The following is a 16,761-nucleotide window of genomic DNA, read 5'->3' on the forward strand; positions in this document are numbered from 1 at the left end:
TAATTTGAATATTATCAATAAAGAGCATCAATCCATTGTTTCAGACATCTATCTAAATCAATCTTTCTTTCGTTCTTCCTTTTCTTTTTTTAAATCTGTATTTTTATAATTGAAGCCCTCTGGATCTTAAAAATCTTTGAAGTAATTACCATCTATTTCACACTGTTAATTTGGATTTTCTCTGATTAAATTAACAGAGAAAGAGAATGTTTAACTCTCCAAGAGAGGATGCAAGCAGCTCCAATATCGTAGACCTAGCTGTAGAAAGTGCATGTGACTCTTAAATGTAACACATCACTTGTTAACCCCACTTAGAATGGTGCTCCTCGAAGTTTGCGTGCAGCCCTGTGGAGGTTTGCTGAACTGGCTCACCTGGTTCGACCTCAGAAGTGCAGGTAAGTTGTACCTCTGTATTATTTTTAAGATTTGTTTGGTAAATAGCTAGTCCTGCCTGTCTTTTTTGTTCCAGTGCATATGTCTACCCTTGAGACATCATTCTTGTCCACTCTGTGTTGCCTAGCTATGTCCTGTCTGGTTGCTGTTAGCATTTTGTTCTTATATTTCTTTCCAAAGACCCATCTCTATTAGGAATACTCTCATGTTCTCTATTAATGTGCTTCTTTCTTGTCCCATCATTCCCCAAGAGACTTGTGGGATGTATTTCCAGAGTAACATAGTCTCACCATCTTATTCTGTGCTTCATTTCCAACACGAATGTAGTGAGCACTCAGTGTGTTGGTTAAGGAATACTTACTGGATGAATGACAATTGTCCCTGATCCCATTAGCAGCTAGTTAGCAATTATTGAAAAATAAGCATTTGTGTAGTACTTGGGTTGGAGAAGTAGATGAACTGTGCATAAAATTCAAACTTGTTGATTGTCCTTGACTCCTATGGTGTTAGGTATTGAATCCAGGGGCTCAGGCATGCTAGGCAATGTTTTACTGCTGAGTCTCATTGTCAGCCCACACATCTGGCTTTGTGGCTTGAGTAACAAAACAGGATTGTAGTTATACCGTTCTTTCCTTTTTCTCCTCAGCTGGTAAAATGTCCCAAAGACTGCATCCGTGAGAAACATAGTAGAGTGCTCTCAATCTTCACACTAACAAGGAACAATGATGTGTTCAATTTAGGTTAACTTTCAGTAAGAAGTTTATGTAGTCAGAAAGATGTAATCACAAAGGAAGTTTCTTTTTATAGAACCTTTACTTTTGCTACGCTGATATATTTATTTTTGTGTTGGCTTTGGTGCTAAGGCTAGGTATGCCTAAGTGTGCGCTTCCACACTTCCACATTTCCAGCTCAAGTGGCCTTACTTTGAAAATTGTCATATTATTGAGGTAATACAGGTTTACAACACAGCAGACAAAATAGCTGTTCAAAAGTATGACTGTCCTGTCAGGCCCTTCCTTAAACTCTCTTAAGTTTAAACTCTCTAGTGTTGTTTAGATAAAATCTAGACTTCCCATTCAAGGCAAGAGATAATTTAGCCTTTGCTGGCCCTTTCCTATCTCATTACTAAAGAAATACTATATTGATTCATTGATCCAATGTTAGTTCTTCAAATAGGTTTTATTTCCTCAAGATAACTTGATGTCTCAGAAAATAATCACCTCCTTCTGCAGGCATTCTAGCCTCCTTATCTTCTAAGTTGTAACAGATGTCTGCCTAACAAAAATGGCTGTAGTATCTGTAGGCCTACTTGCTATATAAGAGGGCCTTGACCCCACTATAGCACACACCCTACTCTATACTCGTTTTTCTCTCTAAGGTAAGGAATGGGTTGTTGTTTGAAGTCCCCATTTAATTTGACCACTTTTTTACCCTTAGAGATTGTGCAGCTCTCCTGGAGAGCATAAAAGAAACTTGTGTTGATTTCTAATTAAAAGAAGCTGGGTTTCCAAACAAAAGTCCCATCATGTCTGGCATGCCAAATTAATGGGTTTATTTGGCTTATATACAAAGGCACGGACAACTTATAAGTAGCTATGCCTTTGAAGCTTCACCTCCAGTCAGTTTGCCTTTTACATACCTCAGTCCTTCTAAGGTTATGTATCCCTGAGGTACAAAGGAAAGATGATTGGAATCTTGGGGTCTTATGACATTTTCTTCTTCTCCCCAAAAGGGAGTGTTATCAGACTATCCCATAGATCTAGGCATCTGCTCTGTAGTTCTCCTTGCTTTGTTGTCTGCTTGTGGCTCCAAGGTCTCCATATAAGTCACCACAGCTACTCTGCTTCATGGTAGGTTCATGGTAGGTTCATGGTAGGTTCATGGTAGGGATGTCAAGTGTACAGGAAACAGCTAGCCCACAGTAGCTTTTTTTTTTTTTTTTTTTTTTTTGGTTTTTCTGAGACAGGGTTTCTCTGTGTAGCCCTGGCTGTCCTGGAACACTCTAGACCAGGCTGGCCTTGAACTCAGAAATCCGCCTGCCTCTGCCTCCCAAGTGCTAGGATTAAAGGTGTGCGCCACCACCGCCCGGCTCCACAGTAGCTTTTAACACGACTTTTTCAGTAAAATGATGTCCACATTTTATTTTGTTTTTCAAAAGTTACTGTATAAGGGTACATGCCAGTACCTGTATATAGAGAGGTAAGAGGTGTCATTCCTGGGCATGGTTCCTCAGGAGCTGTCCAGCTTGTTTTATGAGATAGTCTTCACTGCCCTGGGGTCTGCTGATGCGACTTGACTGGCTGCCCCTTAACCTCAGAGAATCACTGGTTTCTGACTTCCTAGTGCTGGGATTACAAATGAGCACTACTATGTCTGGGTTTTTATGTGGATGATAGGGATCGAGCTCATATCCTGTGCTTGCTGCATAAGCTATCTCCTTTGTTCCTTCCAGTTTTTGTTTTTAAAGCAGTAGTTTTTAATCTATTATTTCCTATTTAAATTATATTTTAATAATTGCTATAATTTGTGACAAATATTTTTTTAATATTTATCTTTAATATTTTTTTTACAGTCCAGTCTTTATCCCTCTCTTGATCTGCCCTCCCACAGTTTTTTAACCCAAAAAAAAGAAGAAAAAAAAATTGGAGAGATCGTACATTAGTAACTTAACAGAACACCTGAAAGCCCTAGAACAGAAAGAAGCAAACACGCCCAAAAGGAGTAGACAGGAGGAAATAGTCAAACTCAGGGCCAAAATCAACCAAAGAGAAACAAAGAAACTGATAAAAGAATCAACAAAACCAAAAGCTGGATCTTTGAAAATCAACAAGATAGATAAGCCCCTAGCCAAACTAAGGGGCGCAGAGACCATATCCAAACTAACAAAATCAGAACTGAAAAGGGAGACATAACAACAGAACCTGAGGAAATCATCAGGTCCTACTACAAAGCCCAACAAAATTCAACAAAACTAGAAAAATCTAGATGAAATGGTTGATTTTCTAGACATATACCATGTCCTAAAGTTAAATCAAGAGCATGTAAACTATCTAAACAGTCCTATATCCCCTAAAGAAATAGAAGACGTCGTTAAAAACCTTCCACCCAAAAAGAAGCCCAGGGCCAGATGGCTTTAGTGCAGAATTCTACCAGACCTTCAAAGAAGAGCTAATACCAACATTCAGCAAATAATAATTTAAACCCAACCTTTTAAATTACATTTTATTTGTCTGTGTGTCTTTATATGCCTTTGGGTGAGGATAACTTATAGTTAATTCTCTCCTTCCTCTATGTGGATCCCAGAGATCAAACTTGGGTCTTCAGGCTTATCCTTCTTTACCCACAAAACCATCTTGCTTGTCCCTACACCCAGCTTCTTAATATTCTTTGTAACTCATGGGAGAGATGACACACAATTGAACTTCATCAGCGTTTATGCCTCCTGTACTTGTAGTTGAGCATTGTGGTTTCCATTGAGGACTAATTCACCTATAAAATTGGGTTTTTCCTGAAAGGGAACCATGAGCTTATTGTTTCTTAAAAGAGGAGACCTGAAGAGTGACGAGTGTTCCTCTTGCACATACAGGCCTTACCTGGTGAATCTTCTTCCATGCCTGACCCGAACAAGCAAAAGACCGGAGGAATCAGTTCAGGAGACCTTGGCTGCAGCTGTTCCTAAAATTATGGCTTCTTTTGGCAATTTCGCAAATGACAATGAAATTAAGGTATGGCTGTTGCCTCTTGGCATGAGTCTTGTGTGGCTTTGGGGAGAAAGTCATTTGAGATTGCTTCTGGAGTCCTTTTGGCTTCACTGAGAGACATCTCAAGAGCTTCTTTTTACTTCTGCTTTCCTTTCATGGGGTAAGTTGTCAAGGGAAATAGCTTATAGATACAAATTCAAAGGCATTTCCCCAGAGTGCATTTAGGTATACTGGATTGACCACTTGAGCCAGCTAAGGAAAAGAGACTTCATAGGAAAGAGTGAAGAAGAGCTGATGGGTCTTGTGGGTGTGGGCGCCCTAAAGCCACCAGGATTCACATTTGGTTCATAGTGCCCAGAAAGCAACTTATTACATAATTTGTGGGTTGCAACATTCTTGGCTTTGTTTTTTATCTTTTTGAAAAAGTTTTTATTTTTAAAGTATTTATTTTATATGTTTGGGTGTTTTGTCAATGTACTGTATACATGCCTAGTGTTCTCAGAAGCCAGAAAAGTGTTGAATATCCTAGAACTAAAGTTATAGATGATTGCGCGCCACCACATGGCTGCTGCAAACTGAATCTGGGTCCTCTGAAAGAGTAACTAGTTCTCTTAACCCCTGAGCTCACTCTCCAGCTTCTACCTTTTCTCATTGTTTATCTGTGTAAGTGCATGTGCATGTGTGTCTGTATGAGCCTGTGTGTGCATGGAGGCTAGAAGAAGGTGCTAGGTGTCCGTCTTTATCACTCTCTGCCTGTTCTTTGTGAGGTTGAGTTTCCCTGAACCCGAGGCTTACTTTTTTTTTAATTGGACATTTTATTTGTTTACATTTCAAATGTTATCCCCTTTCCCAGTTTCCCTTCTGCAAACCCTCATCTCATCACCTCCCTCACCCTGCTTCTATGAGGGTGCTTACCCACCCACCCACCCACCCTCCCACTCCTGCCTCACCGCCCTAGCATTCCTCTACACTGGGGTATCAAACCTTTATAGGACCAAAGGCTTCCCCTCCTATTGATGTCAGATAAGGCCCCTTCAGCTCCTTCAGTCCTTCCCCTAACTGTTCCATTGGGGTCCCTGTGCTTAGTCTGATGGTTGGCTGTGAGCCTCTGCATCTGTATTGGTCAGGATCTGGCAGAACCTCTCAGGAGATAGCTGTATCAGGCTCCTGTCAGCAAGCACTTCTTGGCATCAGCAGTAGTGTCTCTGGGTTTGGTGTCTGCATGTAGGATAGATCCCCAGGTGGGGCAGTCTCTGGATGGCCTTTCCTTCAGTCTCTGTTCCACTTTTTGTCCTTGTATTTCCTTTAGACAGGAGCAATTCTTGGTTAATATTTTGGAGATGGGTGGGTGGCTCCATCCCTCAACCAGGGGGCCATGCCTAACCTCTGAATATGGTCTCAACAGGTTCTCTCTCCCCTTTGTGTGGGGTATTTCAGCTAATGGCATCCCTGTGGGGTCCTGGGAGACTCTTGCTTTCCTGGCATCTGGGACTTTCTGGTTGTTACCCCCCAGTTCCCAAGTGTTTCTCTTGTGTTTGTCCCCTTCAAAGCTAGGTTTATAAGTGTTTTTTAACTTAACATGTTGTTTTTTTCTGAGCTACAGTAGTTTCCTATTAATACTGATGTGATGCTTAGAAAGATGATTTCATAAAGTTTGGAATGAGGAAGGGAAATGATTTGTCTAAGGAGTTTAGTGTAACTCCTTTGTCCTGATTGTTGAGCGAGGTGCTGCTGCTGCCATTGTTATTCCTCCCTCCTTGGAGTGGTGGAAGCTCCTAATGGTGCAGAAATGAGCACTGCAATACTGTCAAGAGTCTCTGTGATAACTGCTGTCAGAGCCCAGGGACAGGTACACACACACACATACACACACACACACACAGAGTGGTTGGTTCTGGATCTTGCCATGATATAGATGCCATTTGAGTAAGGTAATACTTTCCTTTTTTTTTTTTTTTTTTTTTTGATGTATCTATAGTTGTACAGATGGTTGTGAGCTTCATGTGGTTGTTGGGAATTGAGTTTTAGGACTTCTGCTCGCTCCGATTGGCCGTGCTTGCTCCAGTCAACCCTGCTCGCTCAGGCACAAAGATGTGTTTATTATTATAAAAAAAAAAAGTACACTGTAGCTGTCTTCAGATGCACTAGAGGCAGGCATCAGATCTCATTACTGGTGGCTGTGAGCCACCATGTGGGTGCTGGGATTTGAACTCAGGACCTTTGGAAGAGCAGTCAGTGCTCTTATCCACTGAGCTATCTCTCCGCCCCCCCTCCCCCTTTTTCCCCCATAGTTACTAACTACTTCCTTCATGAACCTGTGACATTGAAGAGATCTAGTCATTCTTCTGCCCATATATCATTGCTGGGCTCTAGAGACAAATAGTGCCACTCTGTCCTACTTATCTTGGTTCTGTGTCAGAGGCAAACAGAATAATGCTTGCTTTCCTGGGTTTAGATTTTTAAATTTTACATTTGTTTTTTTAACTGTAGAAGAGGTGAATTTGGCTCTAACCCTTGTTTCTTTTTACAATAGCCCTGTATGTATTGAATATGTACTTTATTGTGCCCTTATCAATAGTGATGGCTGATTGTATATGATTTTGAACACCTTTTTGTTTTCTAAACCTAATAATTATTGGTTGTTTCTGAAGTCTCAAACAGAAGTGCCATTTCTTACTCGTTAGCTTGCTCAATAGATGGCCTATCTCCTTTGGCAGTTATCGTCCCACATCCTGCTTAATATGGCCAGTGATTACTGAGTTTGTAAATTCTGTCATCCTGGAGACTCCTTTACTGCTCTCCTCTTTCTGGCTGCTGTCTTCTGTCTAGGTTTGCTCCCCAAAGGGTTGTGCAGGAAGCAGTTGGGATTTGACATCCCTAAAAATTCCTTTGGTATGCAGATCACTTTTTCCTCAGGAGAATTCAATGTTTGTTTTGTAGTACAGAACTGGAGGATCCTGTCCACACCAAGAAGCAGGATCCCTGAGGAGTTAGATGTGTGGTGTAAAGAGGGACTCCTGTAAGGAGGCTGCAGTGGACAGAGTGTCTGAGAGATGGGGATTAAAGGGCTGGGGGCTCTAGGTCTTATGTAGTAGTGGAATCTCTACAGAATGGAGTCAGAGTAGGAGGACACTTGCAAGCAGGCTGCCATAGTACTGGGGGTGATATCCTGAGAGATGGAAGACAGGAAGTAGGATAAAAATTGCCAGAGTCTCACCCTGGTATGGTCTCTGGGGGGGTCTCACATAAAGTGTTTCTAGGTAAACAGGCTGACATGAAGGAATGGGGGAGGGCTAGAAGGGAGGGCTGAGAGGGTCCACAGGAAAGAGTAACTCTGAGTTTCCCTTTTTACCATTCTTACGTGTGTGTTGATTTCTATTAGCACTTTTATTGGTCTGAATATCATTTCTGGTTGTATTGGGGTGGGGGTGCGCGCGCTCGCGCCCGCTATATCATCATCAGCTAACCATACAAGATACAGAGACATACTTACAATCAGTTGCAGCCACCAATGAATGTATCACCAGTGGCCCTGAAACTGACAATGGCAGTTCTACTATGGAATATGCTATGAAGTCGACAGTTAGTTAGGCTAAGTGTGGAAATAGTGAGTGAATGAGATAAAGGAGGGACATAGGCAAATGAAACAAAGACAAGAGAGACAAGGTTAAATAAATGAAAGGAGAAGGTGGAGGGGTCAGGAAGAACATTATGGGCTTATTCTGGAGATTACTAGGAATATCTTCTCTGTGATTTCTTTTTTTTTTTTTTTTTTTTTTTTTACTTTTTATTAGGTATTTTCCTCTTTTACATTTCCAATGCTATCCCAAAAGTCCCCCATACCCTCCCCCTCCCACTCCCCCACCCACCCACTCCCACTTTTTGGCCCTGGCATTCCCCTGTACTGGGGCATATAAAGTTTGCATGACCAATGGGCCTCTCTTTCCAGTGATGGCTGACTAGGCCATCTTTTGATACATATGCAGCTGGAGTCAAGAGCTCCGGGGTACTGGTTAGTTCATAATGTTGCACCTACAGGGTTGCAGATCTCTTTAGCTCCTTGGGTATTTTCTCTAGCTCCTCTATTGGGGGCCCTGTGATCCATCCAATAGCTGACTGTGAGCATCTACTTCTGTGTTTGCTAGGCCCTGGCCTTCTCTGTGATTTCTTAGAAGGTGATATGTGGTATACTGTCATGCCTATAAAGTTGCAGGCTTCCACTCACAAAAGCACCAGTCTAGGGAGGATGTTTTAGTATAGCAGCAGCACTTCTGCAGAAAATTCTTAGGCCAGATTATCACTGTATTTGTCTAGTGCTTTTTCCTTATTATTGTCAAGTTTTTTTTAAAACTTTATATAGTGTTCTTACTACCTCTGTTCTTGTATTCCACAAGTAGCCCATAGACACTGAGACTGACACAGTGAACACGCTCCTGATGAATGTGTGTGTGTGTATTTCTTATTCATGTGGGTTCTGGGGATGGAACTTAGGCCATCAACCTTGGCTACAAATTCCTTTATCATTTGACCTAGCACACAGCCTTCCTAATGCGATTAATAAGGAAGTAAATATACTGCTAATAAATACTTGGTGACTATTGAAAATTTGGTATTTTTTGTTCCATCTATGAAAAATGTGTCATCTTGTCACAGTTTATGTCCTATAAGTTTTGGAATTCTGTGAAATGTGTCATAAGCTCCATGGGAGCTTCAGTTTTCATCATCTTGGTTTTGTTTGTTCTCAGGTTCTGTTGAAAGCTTTCATAGCAAATCTGAAGTCAAGCTCTCCCACCGTGCGGCGGACAGCAGCCGGCTCAGCTGTGAGCATCTGCCAACATTCTAGGAGGACACAGTACTTCTACAACTGGCTCCTGAATGTCCTCCTAGGTAAGAGAGAAAGGGCCTGCTGCCTCAGTCTTAGCACCTGCTCAATCTTTTAAACTAAACTGACCCTTGCCATCATGATTAGACCATTTGCAGCTGCTGACTGCTAAATGTGAAGTGTGTAGGAGATGTTGCAAGCCCATAAGTGGTCTTGGAGACTTTTCAGCTGTGGCTGTGTCTCTAGGACACCCAGCTGGTACATAACCTCATCCACCTTCCTGTCCTTCTGTGTCAGCGGCCTGAGGCGATGCTTCAGCACGCTGTGGGTACTCTAGGGAAACTGACATTCCCCTACACCCTCTCTCCTGTCAAAATCAACACGAACAAATCTTGCTGGAGTGAGCATATGGACATTTGATACAACTCTCTGAATTCCACATACAGTTCCACTCCCTATAAGTCCTGCCAAGCTAAGGATATGTTTTATGCTGCAAGGCTGCTTCTGATCTGAGTGTGCACAGCCTGTGTTTCTCAGTCTCGCTCGTGTACTGTGGGTCTCTGAGCAGTGGACTGGTTGTTGAGCCCTTTTGGTTGCCTTTGCAGGTCTGCTGGTTCCCATGGAGGAAGAGCACTCCACTCTCCTGATCCTCGGTGTGTTGCTCACATTGAGGTGTCTAGTGCCCTTGCTCCAGCAGCAGGTCAAGGACACAAGTCTAAAAGGCAGCTTTGGGGTGACACGGAAAGAAATGGAAGTCTCTCCTTCTACAGAGCAGCTTGTCCAGGTAAGGGTGACTAGTGATAAGTTCATGTGGGACATGAAAGAAGTAGCATCTTTCTGCAAGTGCTGGGACAGAAGGAAGTAGCTGGGAGATGGTGTGCTCCTCTTGCTGCTGAGGAGTCAGGAGATGTGTGTCCACAGACCAGGTATGACTTGTTTGCTTAAAGCAGTGAGCATGCGTGTTTTTCACAAAGGGCCAGAGAGTATGTGTGTTAAACTTTGCATTCCAGCTATCTTCACTGAACTCCCCCAGTGATGTAGTTTGAAAGCCACAAATAGCCCATAAATGTGGCCATATTCCAGTGAGACTTCATCCACAGAAGCAGGCACACGATGAAGGTACGGTTTTGTATGCCTGTGACCCCAGTACTTGGGGTGTCAAGAGAAAAGTACAAGTTCTGCAAATGCCTGGCCTAAGTAGGAACCCCAAGCTATCCGTAGCTGTACGATGAGACTAGATCTCAAAAAAGCCAAAATGGGGAGTAGAAAGCCAGATGTGGCTGTGGCTAGCAGTTTGCCAGTCGGGATTTAGGGGTATGCATATACATACAGGTTGCATGAGAAGAGCTAAAGCTAAGCCTTAAGGCAGCTTCTTGGGAGGCTTTTGTTCTTCCTTTTTTATTCTACACCAGCCTTTTAAAAAAAAATGTATGGCTTTTTTTTTTTTTTTTTTTTTTTTTGTTTGTTATTGTACATTGGTGTTTGGCCTGCACATATATCTTTTTGAGGGAGTTGGATCTACTGGAAGTTGATTTACAGACTGTTGTAAACTGCCATGTGGGTACTGGGTTCCTTTGCAAAAGCAGCTCTTAACTGCTGAGCCATCTCTCTAGCCTGCATTTGTTTATTTTTTGCTTTTATCTTACCAACTAATGCTAGGGTTGGCAAACTTTGCAAAGTAAAAATATAGAGTGCCTGTGAAGCATTGATTTTATATAGTGACTTTATAAGAATGGTTAAAATTGTCCAGGATATATTTATTTATATTGCAAAATTATGTGTTATCTGAAATCAAGATTTAAGCTTGTGGGCTTTTTTCCCCTGGTAAATTTAAAGAAAAAACTAACAAACTCATTCTTTCTATAGTATGATATAGTATTAAAAACACCAAAAAATTTTGACTGCCATCCTTAACATTTGTGGCTATTTCCTCCCTGGCATTCAAAGCCGTGTTTCTGATGATCGGATGTGCCCACTTGCTTCCATAGCAGTGTCCACTGGGACTATTGTCTTTTCTGTTCATCAGTTTTGGGAAGTGAAGATCCTGAGTTTGCTTACTGGTGTTCTAGAGGAAGTGCTCTCTGTAGTCCCAAGGAGTTACTATAAATGAAAAGAAAAAACCATAGGAATTCAGAAAATAGCACAGACAATAATGACCCTACCTATGGAAGTAATAGGTCTTTACAGGGAAAAGCTAAGGCACAATTTTGTTGACAAAGACCAGTGAAAACAAAAGTGAAATCTGGGATGCTTATGTATTTATTAATTTTGTTTTTGTTTTTAAGCATTTTAAGATTTATTTATTTTATGTGTGTGCTCTGTCTGCATGTACACCTCTGTGCCAGAAGAGGGCATCAGATCCCATTGTAGATGGTTGTGAGCCACCATGTGGTTGCTGGAAATTGAACTCAGAACCTCTGGAAGAACAGCTCTTAACCGCTGAGGCGTCTCTCCAGCCCTGGGATGCATTTTAAACATGACGTAAGACCTGTGTTTCTGCTCCTAGGTTTATGAACTGACTTTGCATCACACTCAGCACCAAGACCACAATGTTGTGACAGGGGCACTGGAGCTCCTACAGCAGCTCTTCCGTACCCCTCCACCTGAGCTCCTGCAAGCACTGACCACACCAGGAGGTCTTGGGCAGCTCACTCTGGTTCAAGAAGAGGCCCGGGGCCGAGGCCGCAGCGGGAGCATTGTGGAGCTTTTAGGTGCGTTCTCAGCAAGGTCTTCTAACCATTGTGCAAGGAGGCATGTTTCCTTCTGTTGCTTTATGAGGCTGTACTGCGCTGAGCTATCCATGCCGAAATTCCTTGCCCAAGCTTACAATGTAGGCATCTTTCTGCTTTTGCAAATAAATCTACAGTTTAGAAAGCTAGATGACACAATGAGGCCACACCTTTAAAGCTTGGTCTCCTGCCTTTCTGGCTTGTCACCTCCATTTTGGATGCAGTGAAATAGAAATATTAGGCAGTTTCCAGGACTCTCGTGTTTGATTGTCAGGGATGAATAGATTTTTATGTCTTTTTTTGGGAATTTAGTGTTCTTTTTCTACTTGGATCCTGACTTTAGAGAACCCTTTGTATTCCTCATCCTGGAAGAAACCTCTTTAACCTGGTCTCTTCTTCTTGATGCTCAAAGAGTTTGAGCCATAGACGAGGCATTGGCAGCCTGCCCTGTCTGACACGAGCTAGTCTTAGATGGTGGGACAGATAGGAATCTGGGCATGCCAGCCTTTAGAAGTGACCTGGCATTTAGCAGGCTTTGACAAATTCTGCTGACCCTGACTTATCATGGCTTGCCACAGTATATACATTGAGGAGCCATATTTATTGTAGCTACACATTAGAGACAGTCTGCCTGGGAAATACTATTGTGACCTTGTACGCTTAAAAATTTGCCTGGACTATGAGCAGAAACTGTTTTTCTGCTGTCCTTGTTAAAGAATTTTTATTTTTGTGAAAAGTATGTCATACACCCTGGTAACTGTTTCCAATGAAAGCTTATGTCTGGCCTCTGCTTGTCCAATAATGTGAGATCTTACAGTTTTAATTTGGCTTTTAAAGAGCAATTTATACGAGCTTTTTTGACATTCTAGTCATATCTTTAAAACTGTGTATTTGAACATGAGTGTAATTTTCACCTTTAAAGTGTGACACTGTGGTGTTTAAACATGTCCTATGGAAATATGTCCACATTCTCTGTTTTAGGATTTAAGCTTTTTGAGGATTTTTGAATTTCTTGTAGATTTTAGCAGCTTGTAATCTTACTTTCTTCTGTTACTTTCTGTGATTTACAGCTGGAGGGGGTTCCTCATGCAGCCCTGTCCTCTCAAGAAAGCAAAAAGGTGATTATCTCATGAGTCTTGTGTTGAGTTAAACTGCTGTTTCTGTGTTTGCATAATACATTAGATTCTGCTTATATTTCCTCTCAGGAGATGAAGTGTATGGATACTGCTGGAATCTGACATTTTCTGCTGTTTAAAAAATTGTTTATATCACAGTTGTTTATCATAATGTCTAATGTTCGAGGTCAAAGGTCAGCAAACTTTCTATAAGGGACCAGAGAACAAATATTTTAAACATGCAGGCTATAGACTTTTTTTTTTTTTTGAGACAGGGTTTCTCTGTGTAGCTCTGGCTGTCCTGGAACTCACTCTGTAGACCAGGCTGGCCTCGAACTCAGAAATCTACCTGCCTCTGCCTCCCAAGTGCTGGGATTAAAGGCGTGCTCCACTACCACCACCCGGCCAGGCTATAGACTCTTGCTGCTGTTTCCCTGGCTTGTGACTGCTGAAGAACAATGGTATAGAAACTGCCGTGTCTGGCTGTTTTTCACCGAAATATTAAAGATGCAGCTGGACTCAGCACCACTTTAGAGAGTGCACCATTATACTTTAGAAAAGTAACTTCTGTTGTTTGTTTGTTTCTTTTTAAACATTTATTTATTTGTTTTATTTATGTGAGTACACTGTAGCTGTCTTCAGACACACCAGAAGAGGGCATGGGATTCCCATTACAGATGGTTGTGAGCCACCATGTAGTTGCTGGGAATTGAACTCAGGACCTCTGGAAGAGCAGCCAGTGCTCTCTCCAACCTAACTTCTCTTCTTGATGAATTTTATTATTAGGTATATTAAATAGTTTATTTTGTTTGGTTCTTCATTTTGTTTGTGCCTAGTTATCAGTTTTCAGACATATTTAACTTCTTGCATATGTGTTTTCTGACCTATTTTTATTCCAGAGTTTCTGATATGACCTGATAGTTTTATATACTTGGTCACTTTGCAGCAGCTGAAATTTCATTTTACATTATGAATTTCTGTGGAAAAGGATTGCTGTCATCTTTATTTTTAAAATCTTAAAAGATGAGTTTGTTTTCTGTGTCATAATTTGCGCATTTAAAACTTAAAGCTCAGTATTATTTGCTATATTAAGTGAGGGTTTGTGTGCTTTTCCTTTTTTTTTTAAGTTTTGAGACAGGGCCTCACTGTGTAGTGTGAGCTGGCCTTGAATTCAATATCTCTGCCTGTACTTCCCACTTGCTAGGATGACAGTACACCTCACTTTTTTTTTTTTTTTAATATTTTTATTACATATTTTCCTCAATTACATTTCCAATACTATCCCAAAAGTCCCCCATAGCGCCCCCCACTTCCCTACCCACCCATTCCCATTCTTTTGGCCCTGGCATTCCCCTATATTGGGGCATATAAAGTTTGCAAGTCCAATGGGCCTCTCTTTCCATTGATGGCCGACTAGGCCATCTTTCGATACATATGCAGCTAGAGACAAGAGCTCCAGGGTTCTGGTTAGTACATCATGTTGTTCCAACAATAGTACACCTCACTTTTGAGTAAGTTCTTCCCAAGAAAAACATTGTAGTTGCCATTGAATTAAGAGAACATTTACTTGAAGAATTTGGGAGCTAGATGTTACCTGGAGGCTGAGACAGAAGTCTTTTGGGCAACTGGGAAGACCTTGCCTCTTAAAGAGAAAGCCAAATGTTTGATCCATTGCTGTAAGAAATACTGATTTTAGAAAGCATTGCCAATGTTTAAAGGAGAGTAGAATTCTAAGAAATATTACTTTCTATTCTTGATCTAGGAGAGATCACTGGGCACTTGGTAAAACCACTTTGATAATTTACTCCACAGTCTCTTTGTCCAGAGATGGGGACAAAGGTGATGTTATTGAGATAAGTTCTCATCTTTACTATTTCCTGAATCTCCTGATGATTTTTTATTTAGACTGGTGATTTTAAAACTTTTTTTGTTATAATGAAGATTCTTTTTTTTCAAGTGTTGTGTTGGCTAGTTTTTGTCAACTTGATACAAGGTAGAGTCATTTCTCGAAGTAGGAACCTTAGTTGAAAAAAATGTCCTCATTAGACAGGTCTGTGGACAAGGCTGTTATGCATTTTCTTGATTGATGATAGAGAAAGGCCTGGCTTAAACTCTGGGCACTGCCACCCTTGGGCTGTTGGTTCTGGGTTCTATAAGAAAGCCAACTGAGCAAGCCAGTAAGCAGCATCCTCCATCCTTCAATTCCTGCCTCCAGGTCCCTTCCCCAGTTCCCCTCAGTTTTTTCCCAAGTTACTTTTGGTCATGGAGTTTTATCACAGCTATAGAAGCCCTAACTAAGACAAGTGTAATCTGCCGGATATAAGATAGATAAAAATAGAGTTGTGGAGCACATAGGCCTCAGCAGAGGTCAGAGGGGGCCAGGGGTCTCTTCTCTGTTGGCATCCCCTCTCCTTTTTCCATCTTCATGGGATCTGCCCTGGGGGAACTTTTCCCAGATCATAATCAGCCACTGACTTGGAGAGTAGAAACTGCTTCATTAAAATTCAAATTCACTGTTCTTGAGTTTTATTTGATTTTTTTTAAACCACATGTTTTGTTAATAAAAGGCTCTGTTTGTATTTATGTCTAGTTGCTGTGTTGAATTTTGCATAGATTTGTGTTCTCTTTGCTAATTAGCTTATGCCTTTAATGTTATATCATGTAATTTCATGGGAAGTATCACAGCTCTTATTACTTGAAGAACAGTAAAATGAGAAGCTAACAGCTAGATGGTATCTGTTTCAGTTTCCTGTGTATGAGGACATACCTGAAATGAACAACTTGAAGGGAAAGGTTTACTTTGGCCACTGTTTCAGAGGTCTTGGCCTCTCACAGCAGGGCAGATTTGCTCGAGCAGCAGCCAGAGGCAGGCTGTTACACCTGTGTTGGTGTGCTTCCTCTTAGTTCTGTATTTCAGCATGAGAACAATGCTACCCATGCCAAGAACCAGTCTTCTCTCTTAGTTAGCCCTCTCTGACAATTCCCTAAGATATCTTCTTTCAATCAAGCTGACAAGTTCAAAGTGTAATTTGATGTCATTTAATGATGTTTATATGTAATGTAACTGTAAAGATATTAAATCTGATTTTTCTTCCTAATATAACTTTAAATATAAACTATAAGGTATATTTTTAAAATTCTACTAGGAAATATTTTGTCTTTTCAGATTTTTAGCTATAGTGTAGACTATAAAAAGATAATAAAATGAAAGTGACTTATTTATATGTTGGAGTTTGACATACAACTTCATATTTGCCATGGATATTCCAATAGAGCATGGATATCCCAAGGCCTGATTGATAGAATTGGACCTTTTCAGTCAAAAGCCACTCATTCATTTATTAACTGATAGTAAATTATTTAACTACAACAGTAGTTAAATAAAAAGTTATTATGTGGTATAGTTCAATAGTAATTACTTCTGCCTCTTAATTGGTTTTACAGTATTCTAAAAGTTACTCTTTTTTCATCCTTTAACATTGTAGTAATATTTAATACATGATGGATAAATTGTATTATGGTAAATTAAATATGCCTGTGATTTTCAATTCAGAATATATGCTTATTTGATTTTTGTTTTTTGAGATAGAGCCACTATATAACTTTGGTTTGGACTAAAACTCACTGTGTAGATGGGGCTGACCTCACACTCATAGAGACTGGCATGCTTTCTATCTCCTGAGTGTTGGGAGTAAACGTGTGCACCATCGTACCTGACTATTTATTCAAGCTAAAAAAACCAAAACCAACATTATTTTTAGCAAAATTAAAAAAGAATATTGCTGTATTATTTACTAGGCAAAGTGCTCTTAGGAGAGGAAGAAGCCTTGGAAGATGACTCGGAGTCCAGGTCAGATGTCAGCAGCTCAGCCTTTGCAGGTACTCGGTGGCAGCCATGAGCTGCCAGTGTCAGCCTCTAGTTACTATCTGCCATCTCGTGCCCCTTTCAGCACCTCAGCCTGCACACAGCATTGCGGGCAGCTTTTATAATTGAGCTGCTT

At 40.9% G+C, this 16,761-nt stretch overlaps 1 protein-coding gene across 1 annotated transcript in view; it reads left to right on the forward strand.

Moving 5' to 3' along the window:
* Positions 1–16,761, forward strand: part of Htt (huntingtin) — a 143,619-nt gene that overhangs the window by 31,335 nt on the left and 95,523 nt on the right. Inside the window, exons 5-11 of the mRNA XM_021163625.3 lie at positions 316–395; positions 3,980–4,118; positions 8,840–8,981; positions 9,522–9,700; positions 11,423–11,627; positions 12,716–12,763; positions 16,559–16,639. Coding sequence (XP_021019284.1) covers positions 316–395; positions 3,980–4,118; positions 8,840–8,981; positions 9,522–9,700; positions 11,423–11,627; positions 12,716–12,763; positions 16,559–16,639 — 874 coding nt within the window. The remainder of the gene's footprint in view (positions 1–315; positions 396–3,979; positions 4,119–8,839; positions 8,982–9,521; positions 9,701–11,422; positions 11,628–12,715; positions 12,764–16,558; positions 16,640–16,761) is intronic.

The sequence above is a fragment of the Mus caroli genome, unplaced genomic scaffold, assembly GCF_978045245.1.
Source record: "Mus caroli unplaced genomic scaffold, Mus_caroli_1 scaffold_4, whole genome shotgun sequence".
Taxonomy (NCBI): domain Eukaryota; kingdom Metazoa; phylum Chordata; class Mammalia; order Rodentia; family Muridae; genus Mus; species Mus caroli.